Below are 25605 nucleotides of genomic sequence, written 5' to 3'. Positions count from 1 at the left end.
AGAATTCATGATACTGCATATTTCCACCACCGAAATATCAACAGACTCTGTTGCGACCTCAACCCTATACCACCATCGTCCTCGTTCATAACCTCGACACCGCTTTTATTTGGCCTCCCTCAAAAGACCATACATGAACTCCAACTGGTCCATGACTTAGCCGTACGTATAATCCCAATGACCCCCACGTCCTATCACATCATCCCTATCCTCTAGCACCTCCACTGGCTCCCTATCAATCAACAGATCAATTACAAACTTGTCCTTCAATCTCTTCCCTTCTCCCACTTGTATGGCCTCCTGCACGTCAACACTCTCACCCAACCCCTCCATTCCTCTTTCTCCATTCACCTCGATGTGCCCTCTGAACACCTCAGCACCATTGGCTCTACTCCACAGCTCTGACCTCTATGATAACAATAAAACACAACAGAATGGGCTCAACTACGTATGAAACACAGGAAAAAAGGACAAACACATACAATCAGAAAAATTCCTGAGGTCAGGTGATTTATTATCTAAAAAACATTTAACATCTAAACCTGAAAGTAAAGAAAAAAATGACAACACACACATTTTTGTCACACAATATCCACACAAACACAGGAATGATGTTTACACAGATGAATCTTGGAGCTGTTGAGGTTGGCAGGTATAGATTTACAAACACAGCACACTATTCAATGATCATTTGTTAATAATTTGACCAAATGCCTGTTGGAGTTAGCATGGACAAAAGAAAAATAATTTACAAATTTTAAATTTTAAAATATTTTAAATCGCTCACATATTTTGGCTCATTTTCCTCTGAATAAAAAAAATCTATCATTTTGTTATTTTGAAGTAGAAGTAAAAAATAAATCAAATCACATATTTGGTGACTTATATGTGCGCATTTAACAAAGCATCTACCACCCACATGTAGATTACCCAATCTTATAGTTCGACCATTTCCAGTCCCATCATAGCTCATCATGAGGGGCTTCATCTGCCTTCAGTTTGAACTCAGCTAACGTTATCTTTCCATCTCCATTGCGGTCCTGATTGGAGAACATGTTTTCAATGATACGATAGGGATCGAACCCTGGAGCCAGACGACCTTTGCCCTCGTTGACTTGTCGCATGATGTAGTCGGTAAACTGTAGTGAAAAAAAAGAATTACTAAATAAAAAAACATTTTACATTTAAGAAAAAAAATTAAAGTTAATAGCATGAAATAAATGTTATTTATGTGATGGATGGATTGACTTTAATCCATTCAAATATGTCATCTGTAGCATTGACACTTCATGAAGTGAGCAGCCCCGTTTGCATTTAAGGCAATAGCATCTGTTTAAGAGACGGAACAATAACTTTGAAAACAAGGAATTGCTGGACATCACCACATACCATTTTAAAGGATATTGTTTTTTAAAAAAGTTACAGAACATTATGTCATGAGAAAATGTTGAATTATACACTATCCTTGTGCGCAAGAATACTTAAAATGAAGACGTAAAAATACAATAAAAAGACGGAGATGTCAACTTCTGCCTAACATCACATCTCTTAGTCATTCCTTAAGAACAATACTTAAATGTACAACATGTTTTACCAAAACTGATACAGTAAATATGGCACTCTCAGTAGAGGATATACTTTTTTAAACTTCATGGTTGTTGACAAAAAAATGTATATGATAATGTGACCAGAGGCTGCTTTCTTGTTCTCCCCTTTTGTGTCTTATGTATTGATGTCATTGTGACCAACCAGATTCAGATATTAAGAATAATAACTTTGACTTATTAGAAAAAAATGTGTGAAAATGTAGATGTTTTTAGAGAAAATCAAATGTTTAACTAACCTCGGAAGGCTCCACCAGCTCATTTTTGTCCATGTCCATCTCTGTGAAGAGGTCAGGTGTCACGTCATCATTCCAGATGAACATGTAACCTTCAGGCAGTCCTTCCTCCATGTCCTCCAGCTCAATATCAAACACCAGCACAGCACTTCCTGGAACCTCGTTGGCTAAAAACATCAGACAAAGAAATGTCTTGAGTCACTAACCTCCATTTTGTGAGACTGCAAAGGTTGATAAGATCAATTGCATCCATGAAACTTAATTCTAAATCCCAACCACCAATCGAAAAAAAAAAGAAATAGTAAAATAAAAACTATGCACAGAAACATTAGGCACAATTATGTGTTTATGTTTTTGAGTCACTCTATAATTAAGATTAGTTGAACTGTTTAAATAATTTTGCTCAAGTTGCAGTTGGATACTCACTGACTCCCCTCTCTCCATAACCCAGATGAGGTGGAATAACAAGGTGTCTTTTTTCTCCAACACACATGTCCATCAGTCCTTCCTCCATCCCAGGAACGACTTGATTTGCACCCAAGACAATGTTGTATGTCTTCCCATAACTGTACCTGAGAATGGGAACAACCAAATGAAGATGCTACCAAGACACAGTAAATTGTTTTTCTGTTCTGTTTTGGGGAATAAACATTTATCTATTACAGTAGTTGCCAAACTTTTTAATTAAATATTATTTGACTGGCTGATTCGGTTGATAAATGCTCTAATTTGTGTATGTGATGCTGTAATCAGAATTATAAATGTATGTTATTTATTAATTTTTCTGATCAGGACACTGAATTGGCCCCTTTTAGGAAAACTTTTTCTTTCTTTAAAATTGAGAATTTTGAGAACCTGTTCATCCGCTGATCTAGGATTGTTTTCTAATATAAACGTAACAAGGTGTCATTGGACTCGTTTCATTCTACTCACGTTGAGTCGATTGACGTGCCGTCCATCAGGGTAGCGTTGTAGTGATACTTGAGGAAGTCACCTTTCTTTGTTTGCTTTTCACAAACTTCAGGTTTGAATGTGACAACAATCTCTGTGGTATCCGATGGATTGTGGAAGTCAATGATGTGAACATCGAAAACTAAAACAGCAGAACCAGGGATGGTGGAGCCTGGACAGATGGGAAGATGTGACAACCTGACCAATGACAAAACCTTCTGTTCTGCATTTTTCACGCCCACCTGTGCCCTCCTCTCCATAGCCCAAATGAGGTGGGATGGTGATGGTGCGTTTCTCCCCAATGCATACTCCAATCAGACCTTCATCCATTCCAGCGATCACATATCCCATACCCACATAGGTGTCATAGGTGCGATTACGAGAGTAGCTGCACGATATAGAAATACAAAACTTCTTTAATCAATCAAGGTTGAAATAGAAACAAAACAATTACAGCCACAAGCATTTTTTTCATCTGACCAACATGGTTAAAAATGTTTTATCAACGTTCATAAATTGATTAATCAAGCCTGACAATTTATAGGTAAATTCCCAAGTGTACAATTATTGATTATTGATCTCAGAATCCGTTAGAACTCTCACTGCTGAGTTCTGGTCCAGCTGGAAGCGTGAAAGAGATTTCTTGTTGACACCAGAGAGTAGAGAATTACAGTAGCAATGAATACAGTGCGTCTTAAACATGTTTAGTCTTCAAGTTTTAACAACAGCGGATACGTTTTTTCTGAAACCCAGTTGTCCCTGCTAAATGCTACCCTCTTGCACCGTCACCTGGGGCAGGAGGCACCTATGACAACCTGCCACATCATCAACAAACCTCACAGGAAAAGGGGAACAAACAACTGGCACACCAAAACGACTCATGTCATGTTTTTTTACGCACATACCTGGAATCAAAGAAAGTACCATCAAGTAGACTGCCGTTGTAATGGTATCTCATGAAGTCTCCACTGACGCTCTTCCTCACACAGGACTCGGGCATAATCTGGTTACTGATAGCAATCCCATCCTTGGTGTTGTGGAGGTCCAGGAGAACCACATCAAACACCAGAGAGGCCTGTGCAGGGATGTCACTACCTAAGGAGAATATCAGAGGGAGGGATTGTATATAGAATCATTCCTGACATACATAGGGAGCTCAGATTTCTTACCATCGCCATTCTCTCCATACCCAAGTGATGGAGGCATTGTGATGATGCGTTTCTCTCCAACGCACATGCCCAACAGGCCTTGATCCATGCCAGCTATCAGCCAGCCGATGCCTATATAGGTGTTGTAGGTGCGCATGCGAGTGTGGCTGCAGCATGTCAGAATAAAAGTGTCACATAAAAGCATACTTTCATGATGCATGAAGACGTGAAAGACAAACCTGGAATCAAACAGTGTCCCGTCCATCAATGTGCCGTTGTAATGGTAGCGGATGTAATCTGAGACTTGTACTTTTCTGGAGCACTCTGATGGCATGTGGTAGGTTTTAATCTGAACGCCATCCTCGGAGTTCCACACATCGAGCAGGAGGACGTCAAAATGAAGGATAGAGTCAGGAGGGATGAGGTCAGCTGAATGGGAATTACACTATTATGAGGGGCCTTGAAATCACCATCAATCACCCCTTAAGGCATATTAGACAGTCCTGACAAATCAACAAGAACTGCCATCAGGTTCAAGAAAGTCTGACCACAACCTAAAATCTGCTTGTCAAACTCTCTACAGCAAAAAACAACAAAAAATGTTTAGTTTCCGTAGAAGAACCCTCTAAATTTCCCTTTAGAAACGGGATAAATTTGATGAAATGTAATTACTTTCTTTATTACACCAAAAACTAACAGTATGCAACTGTCATCAGATGAACCATGTTGGTTGAATTCCACAGCTTTAAATGTGGATCTTGCTCACATTTTTGGTTATTTTGCTGAAATTGTAATTGTAATTGAAAATATCTTGGGGTTAAATATTCCCAGTTCACATTTTATTTTACATCTGGGCATAAATTAATTTTGAATAATAATTAATTTGATTGTTTATTTGAACTTTGTTCAATAGTAGCTTGTTAAGGTGGACAACTATTTGTTTAAAATATTTTTTGGAAGAATTTAAAAAGGCTATTAGGAAGAAATGACAACACAAATGACACCTACAGCTGATGAGTTGAAAATGCAATTGTTGACTCATAAACTGACAAGAAGAAAAGTGCATGTACAAATAGAGAAAATGGACATGTATGAAGATGTTATTTTAAATGTATATGTGCGTTTTCTTCACAGTAAGATTTGCACAAAATGTACACGCAATCCCCTATTCTATTTAAGTGAGACTGAGGTCATCTGTTCAAGGCTAGCAGAGAACCCCCAGGTCAGAACTTAAGTCACTCCTGTTTCATAAAAAATTGACTTTGCAAATATCTTTTAAAATTCAATACTCACTGTATCCTTGTTTCCCGTAGGCAAGGTGTGGTGGGATCTTCACCAGTCGCCTCTCATTGACGCACATCCCCACCAAAGCTTTGTCCATTCCTTCAATCAGCTGCTTCTTGCCGACAAACACATTGTAGGTGCTGCCTCGATCATAACTGACAAATACAAGAAATAGACATGCCTGCTTAGTCATTTGTTGAGTTTTGTTGGAAGAAAAAAAGAGTTTGTTGAAATGTAAATGCCTAAAAAGGTAATATTGTAAAGTTTTTTTTGTTTTATTTTTTTTAAAATAAAAGCTTATTAGCTCTTGGCAGTCCAAACATAACATCATACAAACATATATGCAAAAACACCAACACTAGTTACCTTAGAAAGAAGTTAGAGATTTGGGATTATGTTGGGTTGATTGCTGCATGGTGAAACTTTAAATAACCTGATCTCTCTTGTGATGACATTAATACAACATAGCTGAACATTTTGTATAATAATTAATTTGATTGGTTATTTGCCATCAGTTCAATAGTAGCTTGTTAATTACCTCTGCCAAGGAGGTTATATCAGGTTTATCTGTCACAAATAACTGAAAAATGGGTAATTAAATTAATGAACTTTCAAGAATATGTGGTGTTCCAGAGTAATATGTGGATCTTGGAGGGTTTTGACTGCTTTGCCTCATCACCAGTACAAAAAGATCTTTATTTGTTGTGCAAAGCATTTCCGTAACGCTACTGTTTAATTGAGCTCATCGCTATTTTGTATTAAATTAGAAATGTCTGATCAAGTATCTTTGAATTATGTGGTCACCTTGACGAGAAATAACACAAGGGTTAAGGTACTTTGAATGTTGCACCAAATGTCTTCTTGTCATCAAAGTTCAATGGAATGTTGATATATTAAATATAATTGTCGAAATAAGCTAGAGCACATATACGTATACAACCAAAAATGTAATGAAAACGCCATGACAATTGTCTAATATCGTCTGAATTGCTTTTGAAAGATGAGTCCGGACTCCTTGGGGCCACAGGCTAGGGTCTGCCTCCGTGCTTGCGTGGCTCACTGGGATGCCCTTTTACGCATTGCGCACGCTCGTCCAGACTTGCAGCGGCTCTGTGCTCCCGAGAGCTTCTAACAACGACACTCCTTCTGTGAACACTCACCTGGAATCAAACTTCTTTCCATCTGGGAACGTCCCGATGTAGTGGTACCTGACGTAGTCGCCCACCTTCACCGCGCGCACACACTCTTCTGGGACGAAAGTTTTCTCTATCGAGATGTCGTCCAGCGACACCACGGGGGCATTGGCGGCGACCAGAGCAAAAAGGAGGCATAAATACAATACTTTCTGAAAGTGGAGCATCATGACGGTGCAGGTTGACCCTAGAAGTAAAAGAAAATGTTAAGTTTGTTTGTGCGTATCCTCCTTGCGTCCCTCCTGTGCTCAGTTTCCGCTACTCTGGTTCAGAGTTGAGTCCTGCCTCCAGTCCCAGGACGATGACGACCCACTGTCAAGCTAATTCTCAGCCACTACATTTCCGGTACAAACCTTGTACAATTGTTCATTTTATTTACGTTCTATACCTGATAATAAAATAGTCATATGCGCTTAACCATACAATCAGAATACAAATTAACTTAATCAAATTAAATAGACACATAGTAGTAGTCTGTTAAGTTTTATTTTGATGTCCGCACCGTAGTTTCCGGTTGTTTTCCTAGCTTGACAAGTCGACTAGACGCACCCCAGGTTTGAATGGGTTTCTCGGCACCACGTCTCACTCTTGCGCAGTAAAGGCAACGCAAGTAAGTGTCAACGTGGAAACGTTGGGGTCTTGGCGTAAAGACTCGCCCCAAATTATACGTAAAATACAAGATAACGTTGGCAAAATCTGGAACTTCTTGACTTTTTGGAGTTTCTACGCTACCATTGAAATTAAAATGGTTATAGAAAAATATAGTATTTATATTATTAGTAGTATTTGGCTACTTGTTTCTGTCATAAATATTATCTTTCGTTTTTTAAATACGTGCCAGACTTTGGTGTTAGCACATGGAGCTGTATATAATACAAGTGTTTATCATTGATTCTACCTCCAAAGAAATTGGGTGTATGAAAAGACAAGTGTGAGCAATTTATAAATGGAATGTTACTCTGGGATTGACGGCATGATTATATTAATTATTATTATATTACTTATATTAATGCGACGACCATTAAAATAATAAGAAAAAAACAATGTCTCTATAACTCCAGCCCTTTGCTCAAATATAAACGAATGTGTATTTAGAGAAGCAAACAAAGTGAGAGATGGAAGAATTAAATGGCAGGTATGACGACGTTAGGCCGCCACAGTCTTGTTGGGGGTTCTCTGTTTGAGAAAAGCGGCGCAGGAATGTCTCGACGTGGCAGTGGGAGGGACCCTTGCACGCAGCAGGGGGTTGAGGGTTCTGTTATGCTATCATAACCAAAGTTGTAAACGGTGTTCTACAAATGTCTGTGTTGGTGTTGTTAAAGTGATGCCAAAGTCTCTCTGGAGGTGATAGAGGAGCACGGATTTCTTTCTGCGGTCCGTGGGAGGAGCCGCGGAGCTGCTGTCTGTAGCCGGGAGGAAGAAGGCTTTCTCGGGGTGTAGAGCTGGGTCGAGGCGGTGCCAGGAGTTTACTCAGACTGCTTCCTTAACTTAAAATGGCTCCCTCAACTTTCTCCCAACTCTTCCCGTTCCTGCTGTACCTGACGGGAGTGCGAGGTCAGTACGAGAAGTACAGCTTCAGAAGCTTCCCTCGGCACGAGCTGATGCCGCTGGAGTCCGCGTACAAGCACGCGCTGGACCAGTACACCGAGGAGAAGTGGAAGGACTCGGTGGAGTACATGGAGGTGTCGCTGCGCCTCTACCGCCTGCTGCGGGACAGCGAGGCCTTCTGCAACCTCAACTGCAGCTCGGTGCGGCTGGACCACGAGCACAAGTTCCAGGAGTTCCCCGAGCTGAGAGCCTTTGGGAACGTGATGAAGAGAGCGCAGTGTCTGAAGCGATGCAAGCAGGGGCTGCCTGCCTTCAGACAGGCCCTGCCGAGCCGCGACACCATCGAGGAGTTCGAGAGGAGGGAGCCCTACCGGTACCTGCAGTACGCTTACTTCAAAGTAAGCACACCTGGTGAACATCTCTTATGGTCATCTCTCCAGAATAGATGTGACACTCAAGACAACACTTCTATTAGCAAGAAAATACAGATTTCTTTCGTTTTCGGGTAAAAAAATAAATAAAAAGGCTAGAACAGACATTGTAACATTTTAAAATATTAAAACAATATTTAATAAATTCTATTTCAATTCATTTTATATTTTAAGTGTCATATCAAGACACGTTAGAGATCAATTAAGACTATATTAGAGAGAAAACAGATCCCAGTAACTCAACAATGAGTGAATAATAGTGAGTGAGGAAAACTTCCTTTTAGAAGGCAGAAACCTCGAGCAGAACCAGACTTGGTGTTGACGGCCTTCTGCTGTGACCGGCTAGGAGAGTGGAGGGGGTGCGGATGGATGGAGAAAAGAGGGAGGGAGGATACAGTGAGAGAGAAGAGGAAAGTATAGAGAGTTGTGATCATCTGATTGTGACAATGCATCCATTTAAAGTTTATTATGTACGTTTATTATAATTGTAAATCTAAAATGGTAAAAGATACTGTGCTTGACTTTAAAAAAGTTAAATCAAAACCAAATCACATTTTAATAACACTTTTTACATTTGTATTTCAACAATCACATTAGTTTCAACAATAGCCTATCTCCCTAAAATAGTAATAGTTTATTATATTCAGACTTAGACTTCCTTTAATTGTCATTGCACAAAAAACACACAGTTATAATGGCAACGAAAAGTCGATGCTTGGCAACGGCTTAAAAAAAGCAGAGCATTGAATTTGAGGCAGTTGGCTGTAAACGGTTGGGATATAAATGTCAATAACTGTAATTATATAAATTTATTAAAGTCACATGTCATATAACTGGTTACCAGTGCATCAGTCAAGTGACGGAATGGATGATATTATATATATATATATATATATATATATATATATATATACTGTATATATCACACACTCCATAGCTAATGTGCCATAAATATAAATGCATGCTTTATCCATGAATGGGTAAAGAAATCGTTCGTTCATGTGTTTTGTGTAGTCAGACAATCTGGCCAAGGCTGTATCTGCAGCCCACACTTTCCTGCTGAAGCACCCTGATGATGAGATGATGCAGAAGAACATGGCCTACTACAAGAGTCTGCCAGGAGCTGAAGAACACCTCAGAGATCTGGAGACTAAATCTTACGAGGTATTTACTGCCATTTCACTTTTTAGTTTTGGTAATCATGAGTGGCTCTGAAGAGAACGGATTTAAGAAACCATTTCCATTCTCTTCCCCAGACTTTGTTTGTGCGTGCAGTGAGGGCTTACAATGGAGAAAACTTCCGAACTTCGGTTTCAGACATGGAGTTGGCTCTGCAAGACTTCTTTAAGGTCTACGATGAGTGCCTAGCTGCATCTGAGGGTCCAAGGGATGTCAGAGAATTCAAGGACTTCTACCTATCCATTGCAGGTACAATCTTATACATCTTGTTTGAGTCTTGATCTCATCAAAGACTAAAAAACAAAACTAGAACACACCTTGCATTTATTTATTCAAAAGAAAAGTCAGTTGTTTAAGCAGCTATAATGAGAATAGATAGATGCATGCAAGCTACATATAAGATGATCAAGTCCAAGTGATCTTGCTACTACACAAATGTATTTATTTATAAATGCATATATAATCATTTTTACCTGGCATACCAACAACATGAGCCAATATTTTGACAACATAACACAAATGACTATTTTTCTTATTACCTGACTTTACTCTGATGACTTGCACTAAATAAATCATCTGGCTTATCAACATTTCATTAGTTTAAACCAGCCATCTGCAAACAACAAAAATATGTTTCAATTCACAGCTGGCTGATCCAATGAAATCTTTTAGCGCTCCAACTCAATAGTGGGGACTATGGGGCAAATACATTTACATTCACTCTTCTTTATACCTACAGATCACTACATTGAAGTGCTGGAGAGGAAAGTGATTTGTGAGAAAGATTTGACTCCAGTTGTTGGCGGCTTTGTCGTTGAGAAATTTGTGGCCACCATGTATCACTACCTACAGTTTGCATATTACAAATGTAAGTTGATTTTATCTTCATTTGAGCTTTTCATTTCCTGACTTCAAAGACGTCTACTGTTATTCCACTTGCTACCTTCATTTTGCCTCTCCATGATTACAGTGAACGACATGAAGAACGCAGTCCCATGTGCAGTCAGCTACATTCTATTTGACCCTGCTGACGACATTATGAAGAACAACATTGCCTATTACAAGTTTCATAAAGACCGGTGGATGTTAACAGAAGAAGACTTCTTCCCAAGAACGGTACGGGCCATCTATAGATTTTCTTGAACATGAAACCTCATTTAAGTTGTTGAATCACAACTTTTTTGTTTGTATTTTTTAGGAGGCAGTGCGGTATCACAACCAGACAACAATGCAGCTGAACATGTTTGAGTTTTCGAAACAACACTTAGTTAGCGATGATGAGGTACGGACAAATATGCCTAGCCTACATAAATGTACAGCACCAAGTTCACCAATGCACATTTGAACCTTTTCCGTTTTTTTTGTATCTCTGAAACTCCAAATCAACATTAGATAGCAACTTTGCATTGCTTTGTGACCCTGCTCTGGAAAAGTGTTACAAATATAAATTACTTACTTACTTACTTACTTGCTATTTGTTTTCAAGCCGGTACTCAAGGCGTCTAACTGACTTTGTTCTATTATTCATTATTATTCTTCAATCTTGGTTAGAAAGCTGTAGTTAGGTCATCTTATTCAATCAGCTAATGTTTACTTCTTATTTTCAGTTTATATTTTTAAAAAGGGCATTTATAAACCAATCATTCATGAATTAATCTGAGTTTTCTTCTTTTTTCACAGGGGGAGGTTCTGGAGTTTATCGATGAATTTCTAGAGGAAGAATGAACATGGTGACTATTTATTTTAGTGTTGTTTTTAATAAATGTTCATCTTACAATGTTTAATGAACAAGTAAATCACTAGACCTAGAAAATGAACACCTAAACTATGGAAATACAGATGTGTTGTGCATTGTTTTCATTTTGCAATAAACTGTTTACATAACAAAGATTTCTGCAATGTGTACTTAAAATGACAGTAACACAAAATACATCTATATGTGCTGGCAAATGAGACAGTTCATATATTTTCGGCATAGAGATGTGTAGAAAAGGGAACACTTCAAATCAAAAATGTAAATGAATCACTATCGTCTATCGTCTAAGCCCACACAGGCTGTGTTTCAATACTCGGTATATGTGCCAGCTTTCATTTGATATCCTCGCCGCCATTTTTAGGGTTGTTCCAATTCTCAGAACAGCTGAAGTGAACTGTGAGGAGGGATCCGGTGAACAGCTATGTCCCTTTCAGAGCTGTAGATCACCCACAATGCAATGCTTCAATCTGCAATCTGCTGTTTGTTTCCCACCAAAGAAGAAAAAAATGATTTATTTTAATTATTTTGTATTTCATTTTGAAGAACATTAATTAAAAAGAGGAAGCATGATTAGAATAATCCCACATTTGCTTCGAATCACATAAAATAACATCTCTAAGGAACTTTTTTCCTGCAGTGACGCGTTATGCCCGGTAGATGTCATTAAACAGAACAATCTCTTCACACATTAAATTGTCATTTTGTCGACCATTATAATTATTGAGCAGTAATGTTATTGAATTATAGGTCACAATAATAAATAAGGCTACTTGTATCTAAATAGGTTATGTATATTTTATTTTGCATTTTATGTTGTTTATAGATATTGTGTTAATATTGGTTGTTATTTGATATGTCTTGTGACGTCATAGCAAGTGCTGAGGGCCAGTGAGCGAGGGCCAACCAAGCCAGTATTGATTCGCAGCCGCAGTTTGGAAACATTGATTGTGAATCAATTTCACCTGATGTTGTGCAAATGGAACACATAACAGGTGAGAATTAGAGCCAATAAGCAGGACAGACCCTCTAAAGAAGCTGAAGGTCATGGTTTCTTTTGGTCACTCTCACAGTTTACTGGTCCTCAACAAGAGAGCTGTCATGTAGTGGTCTCTTCAACCCACAGAATCTCCTCAGGTTTGGCGGCACATCCACAGTGACACGTCATGCATGCTGTGGCAAGAATGTTGATGTCTCCCAGCACAGTGTCAAGAGCATGACAGAGAAACCACGAGACCCTATCTTCTTGTTTGTGAAAAGAGGAAAAGATTTGCCACAGCCCTATAAAATGACCTGCAGCATTCATGGAAATAATACTTGCCGCTTTTTAGCTTAAATTCATCCATATCGTATGTAACTTCTTTACCAGGATGGTAGTAGTGAATTTATGAAAAGTTAAATTAAAGTGAAATGTGTAGCTTGGTAATGGACAAGATACTTACTTTCAGTTAACTAGAAAGGAAAGACCTAATGTTTCATTTTGCTAGTTGGAAACTGTTGGCTTCCATGCTACATGGAATTAAACTAACTTTATACTTTTCTGGAGTATGTATTATTTTAAAAGAACTTTATTTTGAACAGTGCGTTGTTTAATAACACTTATCTAGGTTCAGAAGAAGCACTAGTTTGTGTTATGATATTTGAACATTGAGTCTCTGTGCAGTTTGTCACACTGAGGTGTTAAAAACCCACACAAACTCTGCACTGATGGCTTTTAATGTTTTGTGAATCTTAATTTGGATTTTAACCAACTATATTGAAACCTTGTACAGAAATGACTGAATACATTTCTTGTACCTGGAATCTGATCTGAATCCTGTTTGAGTTCTATCTTTGTGATCAACTCATTCATGTTTGTTGGTTTCTGTCAAAAGCAAAAGTCACCGCTCACTTTATTTGTGATTAAGATTATAATTTCTGACAGGTTACTCAGAACAGTGAAAACTCTTAATCTCATTCATAACTGTGTGTTTCTTGTTCTACGACTTAGTGTGCTCGTGTGCTGGCCTCTTCAGATTGACTTCCAGTTGAAGAACAGATACATATCATGTAAAACACTCAGCAGCAGTCGGCCCATAAGATGCTCTGTAACCCCATGATATTTATATTATATTTTCAAGTTCACTCAGATATAACAGGCTAACAACTAGCCACATAAAAACATAAACTCGTGGCTAATTGTAACATTTCATTATCAAATGTATCATCAAAATATAGATTTGCATCAGAAAACGCATTATTTCCAGTTTCGGGCTGGTCGCCGCAAGTCAACTAAAATAACTACAATATTAAAGCAGTTGGAAAAAAGATATATATTTTTTACCTTCCAGTTGTTTCCATTGGTTCATTACATGGGTCTTACTTCTGCAGGTGTTGTATTATTTAAATTAAATTTGTATATTTTACATGTTTATTTTTTTTTAATTCCAGTGAACTAAGTACTTAAAAAGAAAGTCGATTTTGACTATTAAGGATGTTTTGTTTATTTTATTTATACTTTGGATTTTTCCCAAGCAGAAATAGAAAATTAAATTAAATTAATTATTTAATGAATATATGCCTACTTTTATGGTACGATTAATAACATAAATCCCTGTGTTTCAACTGTGTTATGTGAAGGGAACAAATGACAATAATATTATAAGAAGAATAAAATGTTATTACCAGTATTGTTAAAACAACAAAATAGTTTTTGTGTTGTGGATAAATTATAAAAATGGAACGAATTAAATAAAAATAAAACAATTGACTTGTACATCACAGTGGGCATATATAAATTAAATAATTAATTTAACATTAACAATTCTAAATGAAAACTAATTAACTTGATTACCAAGGTGTTCATGATCCGAACTAGAGATCTTTTAAAGTATGAATTCAGGTAAACGTCTCTAGTCATTTCCGCTTGTATGGTAGGTCAGCTACGCTAAACACTTGTCTTCTAAGATGGCCGTGCCACGTTGTGGTTGTGGAAAGTTACCGCAGTTGAATTCTTCTAGAGAGAAGCTGTCTATCAGTTGACTTACGCAGATGTCTGCCCTTGAGCAGAGACTAGCTGGCACCATCGAGAGATTGTTTTGTCTTACTCAGTGTAAGTATAGGTTTGACCTAACCTGAAGTAATGCTGAGCACGTGGATTTTTATGCAAGGCAATGATTATTTAATATGAATAAATATGAAAGATTAGCAGTTAATCAAGTGATTATTTTATATGTTAAATCTATACGATCGATACAGTAATATTGTCCCTTCTCCACATCACTACACGATCCGGGAAATTGCTTTGGGCGATTATGCGTTAAAAAGAGACGAACTGGAAAAATAAAGTTGCCAACGAAAGTTGTTTTGCTTGAGGGTGCAACACAGTATCCTATCCTCAACATGGTTTCAAAATAAAAGTTAAAATTCTGTTTTCTTGATGTTTGCCCCAGATAATATTGAAATTGGCAATAATGAGAAACATGTCATGAATTACGCTAAATAGAGTGGGCTTGATTCAAGTTAAGTTTAAGTGTCCTTACGAAAGTCAAGGCTGGACTTTGCCAATTTTAATTCAGAGAGCAGAAAAAATAATCTTTTGATTTTTTTTAATTTTCCACAGAAAACCTTACCTGGACAGAAAAATGATGTGTCATGTCATTCAACAATATACATTGTCTGCCAGCAAATTGTACAACCTTATGTTAATTCCAAACCACAAACATTTTGATTGATGCAAAATACTATCTGAAAAGTAAAAAAAATAAACGTTTCATACAAATGATGAAAAATATGCTTAAGGGAAAGAACATTTGTTACAGTTGTTACATTGTCTTATTTTCCAAAGCTACATTCTTAAAGTATCACGATGAAAAAAAAACATAGGAAAATGTTTATGTAAGCTTTATCTACAACGTTGTATTTAATTAATGTAATATATAAACATAATTTTGAATAGGAGGTGAGATTCAAGTCAAAGATAGAAAAAAACAAAGAATTCTAAAGGCCAATATTTATTGTGTCATATTGTAAAATTGAACAACTGTAAATATTTGTAGATAGTAATCAAAAAAATGTATCAATGTGAGATTGCACAAATGCATCGATCATCCTGTTAGAAAACTTCACACATTTCATATATAGATACATACTGTTTCAGAAGTCTAGACTACTGATCTGATCAATAAATTCTCTACGTTTTTTATTTCTAAATATGCCAAATTACGATGCAGCCTCATTAAGTCTAACGATCATCTCGGCTTCTGGGCCCATTTGTACTCACTTTGGTAATTTACAGAGTGAATCCTAATGAATGTCGGGTATTTGAACAGAAAACACTTGTAAAGATTAAAAATCGTTACAAACAACCTCCTTGATTTAACAGACACATCCATCGTTGCAAACAAAAGTGTTGCCCTATGACTAAGTTAAGGTTAGTCATCGGATGTCAGCTCTATGTTGTATTTGAGAGGGCGGTTAAACACTGCATTCCAATTCAGCACATTGTGAACTCTAGAAAAAAAATGGCGATCCACAACAGCACTCACACGAGTGCACTTATGGTCATGATAAAAATTAATATATAAAGTCATTAAAACATTTGTTTAAATGTAATTACACAGTTAGAAAAAGTTTAAAAAAAACGTTATTTTAATGATCAACCACACAAGAATGAAGGCAAACACCACAGTAATTGTGGACTTTGAGAATTTAAACCTTTCCCAATTAGAAACATAAAAAGGGTAAAGGCATAATAGTCTTTACCAGGTGTACCAGGGAGCTGGTGGGGCAGAGGGGGGTCAGAAATCGATATCTGTTGGTGACAGGGTTGTATAATCATGTCTTAAAAATAAGACAACTGTCATTATATTGTATGAGGGCCATGTCTTGGTAAATAACATTCATTGGAAACAGATGGCATCTGTTTAGTGTGCTCATATGCAAATATATTTATTCAATATTTTGAAATGTCTTAGTACTCCAACAGTGTGTCCTAAACCTTCTGCTGCATCTCTATCTGTTGAGCCTGATGCGTCTGAGTTTGGCCTGTGCCATTCATCTCATACGTTGAGCTTTTCTGTTGTCTTTGTTTGTAGCACCACATCCCGATCATAACAGCAACAGCGATCACACACACGGCTGAGATTATTGCTGCCACTGTGGGACCTCGACTCGGAGGTGTGGGTGGGCAGTTGTCTCCTAGACATATTTTCTCTTCCATCTCTCCTGCCACCCTTCCTCTTTCCCCATCTTCACCTGGCAAATTTAGCACATTCCTTTCCTTAATTGTGTCTTCTTTGCTCAGTGGAGGTGCTGGGCCATGATCCGGGTAGTGCTGATCTGTGAGGTCATCCTTCCAGGAGTGAGTGGGAGCTTCTTGTTGGGTGTTGTAGTCCAAAGTGTCAAAGAATGTCGGGGAGTCAAGTAGGTTTTCAGTAGGGGCAGTAGGAGAGTGGACCTCTGGCCACACCTCTACCCCCTTTTGACCCATGTCAGTGGGTGACCTGGTATGTGGGTCTTCAACATCATTAGGCCTGTCTGTTGCCTCGACAGATATCTCCTCTGGCTTGTCGTTTTCTTTCTCTTTTCCAGCTTGAGACACAGGATACCCATCAAGCCAAGTATCATCTGTGGACTTATCTTTATCAGTTTTCTGGGTTGTGTTGAGACTTGCATCCCTCACAATAGAAAAGACACCAGGTTTATTGTTATCTTCATGGCTGAAATCATCATCGTGTTCTGAATGGTCATTGTCATGATCTTGATCATAAGTGTTGTCATGGTCGTGGTGATCTTCTTCATAATGTACCACATGGTCATCATTTTCGTGAGAATGATCAGGGCCATCGTCTTCAACGGTGTCATCCTGTTCATGGTTCTCATCAATGTCATGATCTATGTGTTCCTCTGAAACATCTCCAGGATGATCCTCAATTAAATCTTCCAAACTTTCATGATGATCATCAGATTCACGACTGTAGTGAACATTATCGTCTTCATGCTCGCCCATGTCGTAATGGTCATCGTGGTTATCTGTGTCTTCAAGATCTTCCTGTTGAGCAGGTATATATTGTTTTACATCGTCGAGGTCATCTTCTTCTTGGTGGCTATCAGGGTCATGTTGATTATCAGCGTCATCATGGAGGTCATCTCCGATCTCATGGTAACTCTCTTCTGTATCATGATCATGATCATAAAACTCAATGCCCTGCTGATGATCAGGCTCCTCTTTGCTTTTATGTTCTTTGCTTTCTTCTGATTCGACTGGGGAGGTATTCTGCGTAGTCTGGGAAATGGGATTAGTAAATGCTTCAGATGGGAACCAAAACAAGTGTTTCTGAGAAAGAAGAGAGACAGGAGCATCTGTTGCTTCTTCATTTGTCTTCATGTCCTCCCTGCTCTCCTGTTCCCAACCTGGCTCACCAGCAACGTCTTCATCTTGGCTTCTTCTGTTTAGAGACTCTTTCACCGTTTCTCCCTTATCTAAGTCTCCAACTTCATCTTGTTCTTCTCCTTCTCCTTTGTCTCCAAAGTAAACATGTTGCTGAAAGTTCTTTTCCTCCTGGTACACCTCACCACGAGCTTCTTCTGGTCTCTCGTACTCAACTTCCACATAGGTGTCTGGAAACTTGTCTTCATAGTCAATATGACTGTCAGCTTCATCTGTAGAAAAAACATAATCAGAAATATTACATGAACTTGAATTGAAACAAACAAACTTCTTCATATTGTTTTTTATGTAAAAGATTCTTAAAAACATAAAGTAAGTAAAGAAGACTGTCAGTTGATGATTCAATTGCGGTGTCATATTGACTTTTCATATTGACTTTTTTAAAGTCACTTAACTTACTTCTCTCTCGATGCCTTTTAGCTAGATATACCTGTAAAAGTTCAGAACTGAAAGAAAACTTCTCTACAGAAACTTGAACAGGTAGCTGCGAACTAGGCCACAAGGCATCTAACACGAATGTGTCATCGCAGCCATTTTCAACCTCCCAACAAGATTTAGGAAAAAAAAAGATTCAAGACAGTTGAATAACGACTAGGACGACATTTGTCTGGTCTAGATTCTCGGTGTGATTCTCTACTCAAATCGAGGCCTATAAAAGTAGGTGCAATTTCTTACCTTTCACACAAATCTGAACCAGCCCATACCACTCTCCACAGCTGTCGCACAGGAGACTGAAAGCACTTTGTCCATTGGGCATGGTGTAACCGGGGGCACATGTATACAGCAGCTCGTCGTCCATTTCAAAGCCAGAGTGTTCCTGCAGACGTGTATTTGGAAAAGATGGAGGGTCTCCGCAAGGCACACCTGACAATTAAAAGAAATTTGTAAAAAGAAGATAAAATTCTCTCACTGTGGTCCTCTAAAAATAGTCTTTAAGAATAAAATAAGATCTCACACATGGTGGAAAATACCCAACAATGAATAGTTATAGCCTCATTAATGATTGAGTATTGAGGATGATAAACTTTTAGTATGAAGGAAAGCTACTGGATGTTCTCTGACCAAACCATCTGGCGGACTGAAAATATGAAGGTTTCTTTTACCTTGGTCCTTAAAACAGTATGTGTCCAGGTGTGAAGACTCTTCTGTGGCATTTTCTATTTTCACCTCCACTGCCTTTTCTGATCCACCCACAACATTGCAGATTGTCATCCTAAAAATAAAGATAGTCATGAAATCATAAAAGTCACGAATCATTGTTTATGCCCTTCATTTGTTTTAATAGCAAGAAAAGAAAATACACACAATAAAAAAAGAAAGTATATTGTGATATTCTATGCAACGACCTAACTGCGCTAAGATGCTCTTATTGTTGGGCGACATAAAAGATAGGCTTGTTATCATTGATTCAATCAAATTCATATCTTAGCAAATGTCATACCATGTAAGGATACAATACAACCACAGTTTCAGTCCTTTTAATGACACTCAAATTGACCTTGACCTTACACATCATTATTGAATATAAAGCTGTTGAAGAGGGTGTACATACAGTAAGGGAAGATAGAAGTGGAATAATAACCGATAAATTCCTTATTTTCATAACTGGACACTAGAAAAAATTAAATAGCAAAGACAAATCATACTTTCAAATAGCTGTGTTGTTAAGTATTGTTTTAACTGGATCAATCAATACAATCAATATTATATTCTTTAACAGCTATTTTTAAGTGACCTTTGATGAACTCTAGTTTCTGTGTTAATGTTTGCTCCCAGTAACATGCATGGTCTTTAAAACATAACTTTTGTCTTAAAATAACACTAAAAAATGTAACATGGTTCAAGTAAGAATATATATATATATATATATTAAGAACCAAAGTAGAATGGGTTAACAGTAAGCTTAGCTTTAGTAACAATTTCTGTTTGTATTAACCACAAATACCCAACTCACAAGTCATTGGGGCAAAAACATTATATTTAATCAATAATTAACCTGTTATGACATAAAGCTGATATGAAAGATTCAATTTTGACTTCAGAAAACTGAGGTTGGGCACGGACACTAGTCTCAACACAAACTTATACATCCAACTAAAAACTCACTCGAGTTCACACTTTTGTCTGGCAATACTAGTTTGATCTGTCCAACTCTCTACCATAGTGTGGGAGTACTAAATTAAGCTGAATTACAACTAAATGAACTACACATTGGCTCACCCAGAAGAAACATGCCATAATACAACTGGATATTTCTAGTAAATAATTCAGTATGTTTTTCCCTTTACATGGTACCTTTCTTTATCTTGGCAATTATCACCGTCTGACTACGTGTTTTATGTGTATGTGATGAGGCTTGTTGACCCGTTACCATGGGGACTAGATATTATGGTAGCTGTCGACATTACACCTTAGCTCAGAATTCCCTTCTTTTCCAGGATGACAGACATGTCTTTCTCCTCTTCTATCCCACTTCCTTTTCAGAAAAAGTGTCACTATTCTCTTTCATGGCCTGCTGAAACAATCAAAGGTTTTTGTCAAACTGTCACACAAACGCAACATGACATTTGACCTTTGCTTCCTATAGCGACATTTGTCTCATAGACAGGGAAAAACAATGTTTCAGTCTTACCCCACTTTCTGACCATGGAGCCAGCCGCGAGTGCAGAGGGAGAAGAAACACTCCGTAACAGCGTGACGAAGCTCATCTGCCGAGGCCACACGAGCTTGATGGCCTGAACATGCCTCCTCGGCTTCCTTGTAGTCTACCAGACCAGACGAGTTCCTCAAATTCAACACAAACACCTGACCTAAAATAGAATATCAATAAAGTTAGTAGTATATCTGATATATATATATATATATATATATATATTTATATATATATATATATATTTATATATATACATATATATATATACAGTATATATTACTATAATTTAGTATAATAGTATATTACTTCACTGACTGTTTTCAATCCCTTATTAAAAAAATAAATGTATTAAGATTAAGATTTCTACAACATTGAATCTAATGTACTTACCATCGGCTTTGATTCCTGAAGACGCAAAAATGAATCCCAAAAGTAAAACGAATTGACCATAAAAAACAGACATTTTCCAAGCTTGTTCCTCCGGTGCTACACAGACGGCCCAGACCTAATTATCCTCGTCAACTGGATACTTAAGTTTTCTCTCTAGCCCAGACCGAGATGTGGGTTTGTTGACGAGTTTGGGTGAAAAGGAGAAAGCAGGGTGTTGGTACTGGCTTAAGAAATACCAGGAAAGTCTTCTCAAATATTCCCCTTCACAAGCTGATGAAGGGTTGGTGTGAATACTCTCACATACCCGTTATAAATGCGTCAGGGCTGAAAAACTAGTGATGGTCAGACTGTTGGACTGCTCTTTTATAGAGAGAGTGGGCGAGGCTACTACTGAAGTGTCCATGAAGATTTGTCTATCCACACAAATCGAAAAGTTTCAGGGTTCACTTAAAAACGTCATGAATTTGAATACAATTGGGCAACTTCTTTTTTTTTAATTGTTTAATAGTAATATGAACACTTGCAAGGTCAAAATTAAACGTTCTATAGGTTTGTGTCCAAGAGTGTGCTCTATTTATGGAGGGAGATAAAGTATGTAGCCTTTAGGGCACTTGAGTTGCTTCAGCCTTTGTCCAAAAAACCTGCATGTAAAGATAATTAGGACGACACTGTCAGATAAAACCTCCAGCCCAAAGTGCCTTTTTCATTCTCAAGCATGTTTCACTCCAATCATTCATTTACAAGAGAATTGTCAATGGGAATATTTTGGCTTCATTCGTTTGGCTATACCCAAAATATGTTTTTTTGTCTCTAAACAAGACGTTCAAACATGGCATGTTCTGATTTTGGGTGACCTCGTCAACCAATCACTGTGAAAGATGCAGCCAAATATCAACGAATGATGAAGTGGATGACCAAGAACTTTAAAGCAGAGACGTGGGTCCAACATCGACTAATGGAGGTTGAATTTCTTGAGTTGGCCCCCGGGGAATTACATTTATTACCGCAGATCATAAACGTATATACAGTATTTTGTGTATTAATACATATCTATATACATCTGTCACAATTGGGAAAATCTTTGGTCCTCCAAACTTCTCTGTGACGACAGTAGCAATGTTTAACGTAATGGGTTAGCTGGTCTTTTAAGCTTCTGTCCCGTTCACCTCTGACCACTTATCTTATTATGTTACACTTGTCTAAGGTAATAGATATATAGAGGTTTTATATTGAGGCTTAACTCTAGGCAGCAGCTCTCAAAATGTATGTCACTTTCATTTAGTATAGTCATAAAAAGATCTTATATTTCCTAATTGATGTTGGAGGGTCTCACATGTGTTTGCTGTCGTAATGCTCTCAAGTATCCAACATATGGTCGTACTAGTGGGGGTGTAAAATGTTTTTAGGTAGCTTGACATCCTGACTAATACGTATGCTGCTATTTCTGGAGAATTGGTGGTCAGACAGGAAATGGTTCATTATAGCGAGGAGCAGTGATTCACAACTGCTCCATCGCTATGAGGCAGGTGAGAATTATGTTTGGTGCCACTTCTTTCAGGAGGCACACTCACACCCCTGAACATCGCACCGATATGTGATGTCACAGACTTCCACTAGGCAGCCATCAGACTATCTTAAACATGAACGTAAACACGCCAACCAGAAGGCTCTGAAAGACTAGTTACTTCCGGTGTGAAAAACGTCCTGTCAGGATGAGGTTTCATATGTGTGTGTGATTTACTAAAGCTGGTTAAGTTGACAATTGAGTGGTGGGAAGCACTGATCTTTGCAATAATTTTACTTTTATACTATTGGGAATGACCAACAAAGTGTGCGGTAACTAACCTTTTATAATCACTACAATAGGTTTAAAGCCATACCGTACTACACCGATAAGATCTGTATAACATATCCTAAATTGCACCTAAATCTATTCTAGCCTAATTGAATTGAAACAACCATGTTTGATCAACATCTCCAGAGGTCCAGCAGCTGTGAGGTCAATCTTTTGCATCCATTCAGCCCCACAATGAACTTTGTCACTGTCAGACTGTCTGAATTTGCTGCACGTTCTCTGAACATTCAACACTGAGCTGGCAGTCATAGACAGGTCATGAAAAAAAGAAGAGGAAATGTCTTGACAAGAAAGGAAAAATTATTGACCTTAGTTGCTGTTTTAATGACAGTCTATGAATGAATAAGAGGAACTATGTTGAAAGATGTGTCATCAGTGTATGAGCACATTTTGATTGACTGATTGCTAAATTTTCACCTCACTTTCTATCTGACACTTTGAATTTGTATACTTCCTGGAAAAACATAGTAGCAAACATATAAAATATATTAAACATTGCTTTTAGGGATGGCTTCCAGTATGGCGCAGGGCTAAATGTCAACCTGCTCCGCTAATGCCTCTTTCACATAAGAAAGTGAGTCAAGGGCGGCGAGGAAATATTCAATCTAAGCTACTGGACTATACAATGTCTGGCAAGAAACTTCCAGCTAACTCCGCTGACAATGCTATCGCTAGCTCAGCCTCAGAGCCAAATGCGCCAGGGGAAGTACTGACGGAGTAGCAGGAGAAAGGTACGACGATGTACGGAGATTCTGACGGCGATCAAGGACATGATAAACTGAGTTTTCCTCCAGGTTTGATGGAGTTTTATCCGCTATTGAAAGCTTACGTAAAGGTATCACGGGTTGTTCGGAGCGGGCGACGGAGGCGGAAACAAGAATCTCGTATTGTCTCTTCAAACGAAAGTCAGAGCTCATGAAAACAAAAAAAAAGCACTTGAGGAACAATTACTAGACTTGGAGACAAGATCAAGGCACTGGCTAGGAGGCACTGGTGTTACTACCGGAACACAAAGGTTTAACAGTGGAGAGAGCACACAGAATCGGACCGAATTCATCTACGAAATCAACCTGTCGAACGCTCATGATGAAGTTTTTGAGCAATAGGGAAAAATAATTGGTGATGCGGGCCGTCAAGTCGAAACGAGAGGGTAGATACAAGAACCAGCCGGTGAGATACTACCAGGACGTACTGGCAGGTGTGCACAAGAAGCAGAAGGACTTCGAAGCGGCTTCTTCGAGCCATGGGTCAGCGGTACGGCATCATCCCTCCTACCCAGCTGATCGTGACATATAAGGAACGTTCTCATATCTTCAATAACCACGTTCAGGCAGAGGACTTTATCAAGAGGATCAAGGCAGAAAGAGGACTTAAGGGCAACTAATGTGAAAACACAACTTTGTAGTTGGTGAAGGAAAACAAAGGAGATGGAACTTTACTTTTCTTCTTTATTCAACTTGTACTTCCAGCCAGTCTTTCATACTCTTCTTCTTCACTCCTCTTCACTCACGTCAGTCACACTTCCAGTCATTCTGTGCACTCGCGCCATCTAGTGGCGCTTTGAACGTTACACTGTAGTGCAGAAAACTTTTGTGCATATTGTTCAGTTCTCAACCTAAGAGAGACGGTGATTTGTTCCATTACACAGATTCCATTTACAACCATACTCCATTGCTTAATGCTTGGTGGTTCAGTTTTGTACCAGTTTTTTGTTAAAGATTTTTTTGCCGCAAAAAACAATATTTTACATAGGTATACATCTTCCCCCACAAATTGTCTGACAATAAACCCAAAATTAGTAATCTCACATCATGTGGAATTTTGTATCCAAATATCTTTTCCATTATTAATCCAATATTCGTCCTGTATTTTTGAACAGTCCCAGAAAATGTGATTTATAGTGCTTTATCATTTTCCTCCACAGTATCATAGTTTGTTTAACAACTTTGTTTTCAATATCCAAGATTGTTTTGTTTTCGCAATCACCCAGTGCAGATAGTACATTAAATGAATCATAGCTTATTTCCATCACCTTCCACCTGGATTGGTATTTAGGACAACAGAGACATACAAGATTGATAATTGGGCTGCTTGAAAATCTTAATTTGTCTTAAATTGGGTATTGACATTCCTCCACCTTCTTTATTTAATTGGAGTGTTTTGTATCAATGTTCTCTCCCATTCCAAATGAATCTTGAGATCCATTTATCCCATGTAGAAAATAGTTTTGCCTCAATCATGTGCTGTATGCATTGAAATAGATATAACAGCCTTGGTAGGATATTCATTTTAACTATATCTATTCTTCTACCAAAGTCTAAATTAAACTAATATTTTTCAGCGCTTTAGAGCCTGCTTCATAAAGTCTTTATTTTGTAAATCTTAATTTTTTCTCTATCTCGTCATAGAGGGTCTCATTCATTTATTGTTTTGTTTATAAATTTGCATTATTGTTGAGTCGTCAGCTTTTTTTTTATGATGTTCTTCCAGTTTCTTTATTTCTGTAGTCTGACGTTAATATTTTTTTCTCTTTTTTCTTTGACTGGTATGATACTAACTAATTGCTTTTGATATTAACAAACCTCTAAAAAACGCTTTTAGCGTATCCCACATTATACTTGAGTCCTGACTGTTTTCATTATCCTCAGCATAGTTGTGTATTTCTACTTTTATTTCTTTCACTGTGTCATTTTTATTGAACATCTCAATGTTTCATTTCCAAAGAGAGTTTTTACTTCTACTCTTAAGGCAAAAATCCAAGTATAAAAAATTGTGATCGGACATATCTGATACTCCTTTGTTGCATTTGTTAATAACATTTCTGTTATTTATGAAGAAATAATCTATTCTGGAATAAACTGTGTGAGAGGCAGAGTGATGCGTGTAATCTCTCATTTAAGGGTGCAATTCTCTCCAAACATCAAACATTCCTAATTCTTCTAGTGATATT

The 25605-nt window shown here is 37.8% G+C and overlaps 3 protein-coding genes across 3 annotated transcripts; 1 reads left to right on the top strand and 2 right to left on the bottom strand.

The window, feature by feature from the left end:
• Positions 1–479: 479 nt before the first annotated feature.
• On the bottom strand, positions 480–6668 carry fkbp9 (FKBP prolyl isomerase 9). The gene is made up of 10 exons (XM_087787895.1): positions 6384–6668; positions 5233–5378; positions 4179–4368; positions 3961–4106; positions 3697–3886; positions 3034–3179; positions 2774–2963; positions 2267–2412; positions 1844–2007; positions 480–1139 (listed from the first exon to the last, which is right to left on the bottom strand). Exons 1-10 carry the CDS (start codon positions 6584–6586, stop codon positions 963–965), a joined length of 1698 nt encoding a protein of 565 aa, XP_087644021.1. The 5' UTR covers positions 6587–6668; the 3' UTR covers positions 480–962.
• Positions 6669–7672: 1004 nt separating this feature from the next.
• crtap (cartilage associated protein) lies at positions 7673–11456 on the top strand. The gene is made up of 7 exons (XM_087786017.1): positions 7673–8362; positions 9410–9559; positions 9652–9823; positions 10314–10442; positions 10545–10690; positions 10773–10856; positions 11255–11456. The coding sequence occupies exons 1-7, from the start codon at positions 7910–7912 to the stop codon at positions 11297–11299; spliced, it is 1179 nt and encodes a 392-aa protein (XP_087642143.1). The 5' UTR covers positions 7673–7909; the 3' UTR covers positions 11300–11456.
• A 4843-nt stretch (positions 11457–16299) lies between these two features.
• On the bottom strand, positions 16300–20873 carry susd5 (sushi domain containing 5). The gene is made up of 5 exons (XM_087786016.1): positions 20801–20873; positions 20390–20567; positions 18861–18970; positions 18433–18621; positions 16300–17969 (listed from the first exon to the last, which is right to left on the bottom strand). Exons 1-5 carry the CDS (start codon positions 20871–20873, stop codon positions 16300–16302), a joined length of 2220 nt encoding a protein of 739 aa, XP_087642142.1.
• Positions 20874–25605: the final 4732 nt, after the last annotated feature.

The sequence above is a fragment of the Callionymus lyra genome, chromosome 3 (genome assembly GCF_982586985.1).
Source record: "Callionymus lyra chromosome 3, fCalLyr1.hap1.1, whole genome shotgun sequence".
NCBI classification, from domain to species: domain Eukaryota; kingdom Metazoa; phylum Chordata; class Actinopteri; order Syngnathiformes; family Callionymidae; genus Callionymus; species Callionymus lyra.
This window is presented reverse-complemented; position numbering and strand designations above follow the sequence as displayed.

Bases quoted from the DNA above. Each gene is read 5' to 3' on its own strand.
- fkbp9 (XM_087787895.1), bottom strand. From the start codon at position 6,586: ATGATGCTCCACTTTCAGAAAGTATTGTATTTATGCCTCCTTTTTGCT. The intron at 4,369-5,232 runs GTGAGTATTGAA...ATTCCCATTCAG, and splicing joins CTACGGGAAACAAGGATACA to CTGACCTCATCCCTCCTGAC. The intron at 2,964-3,033 runs GTGGGCGTGAAA...CCATCTGTCCAG, and splicing joins CTATGGAGAGGAGGGCACAG to GCTCCACCATCCCTGGTTCT.
- crtap (XM_087786017.1), top strand. From the start codon at position 7,910: ATGGCTCCCTCAACTTTCTCCCAACTCTTCCCGTTCCTGCTGTACCTG. The intron at 9,560-9,651 runs GTATTTACTGCC...TCTCTTCCCCAG, and splicing joins TGGAGACTAAATCTTACGAG to ACTTTGTTTGTGCGTGCAGT. The intron at 10,443-10,544 runs GTAAGTTGATTT...CCATGATTACAG, and splicing joins ACAGTTTGCATATTACAAAT to TGAACGACATGAAGAACGCA.
- susd5 (XM_087786016.1), bottom strand. From the start codon at position 20,873: ATGTCTGTTTTTTATGGTCAATTCGTTTTACTTTTGGGATTCATTTTT. The intron at 18,971-20,389 runs GTAAGACTGAAA...CTTTATTTTTAG, and splicing joins CTCCATGGTCAGAAAGTGGG to GATGACAATCTGCAATGTTG. The intron at 17,970-18,432 runs GTAAGAAATTGC...TTTTTTCTACAG, and splicing joins GGTTCAGATTTGTGTGAAAG to ATGAAGCTGACAGTCATATT.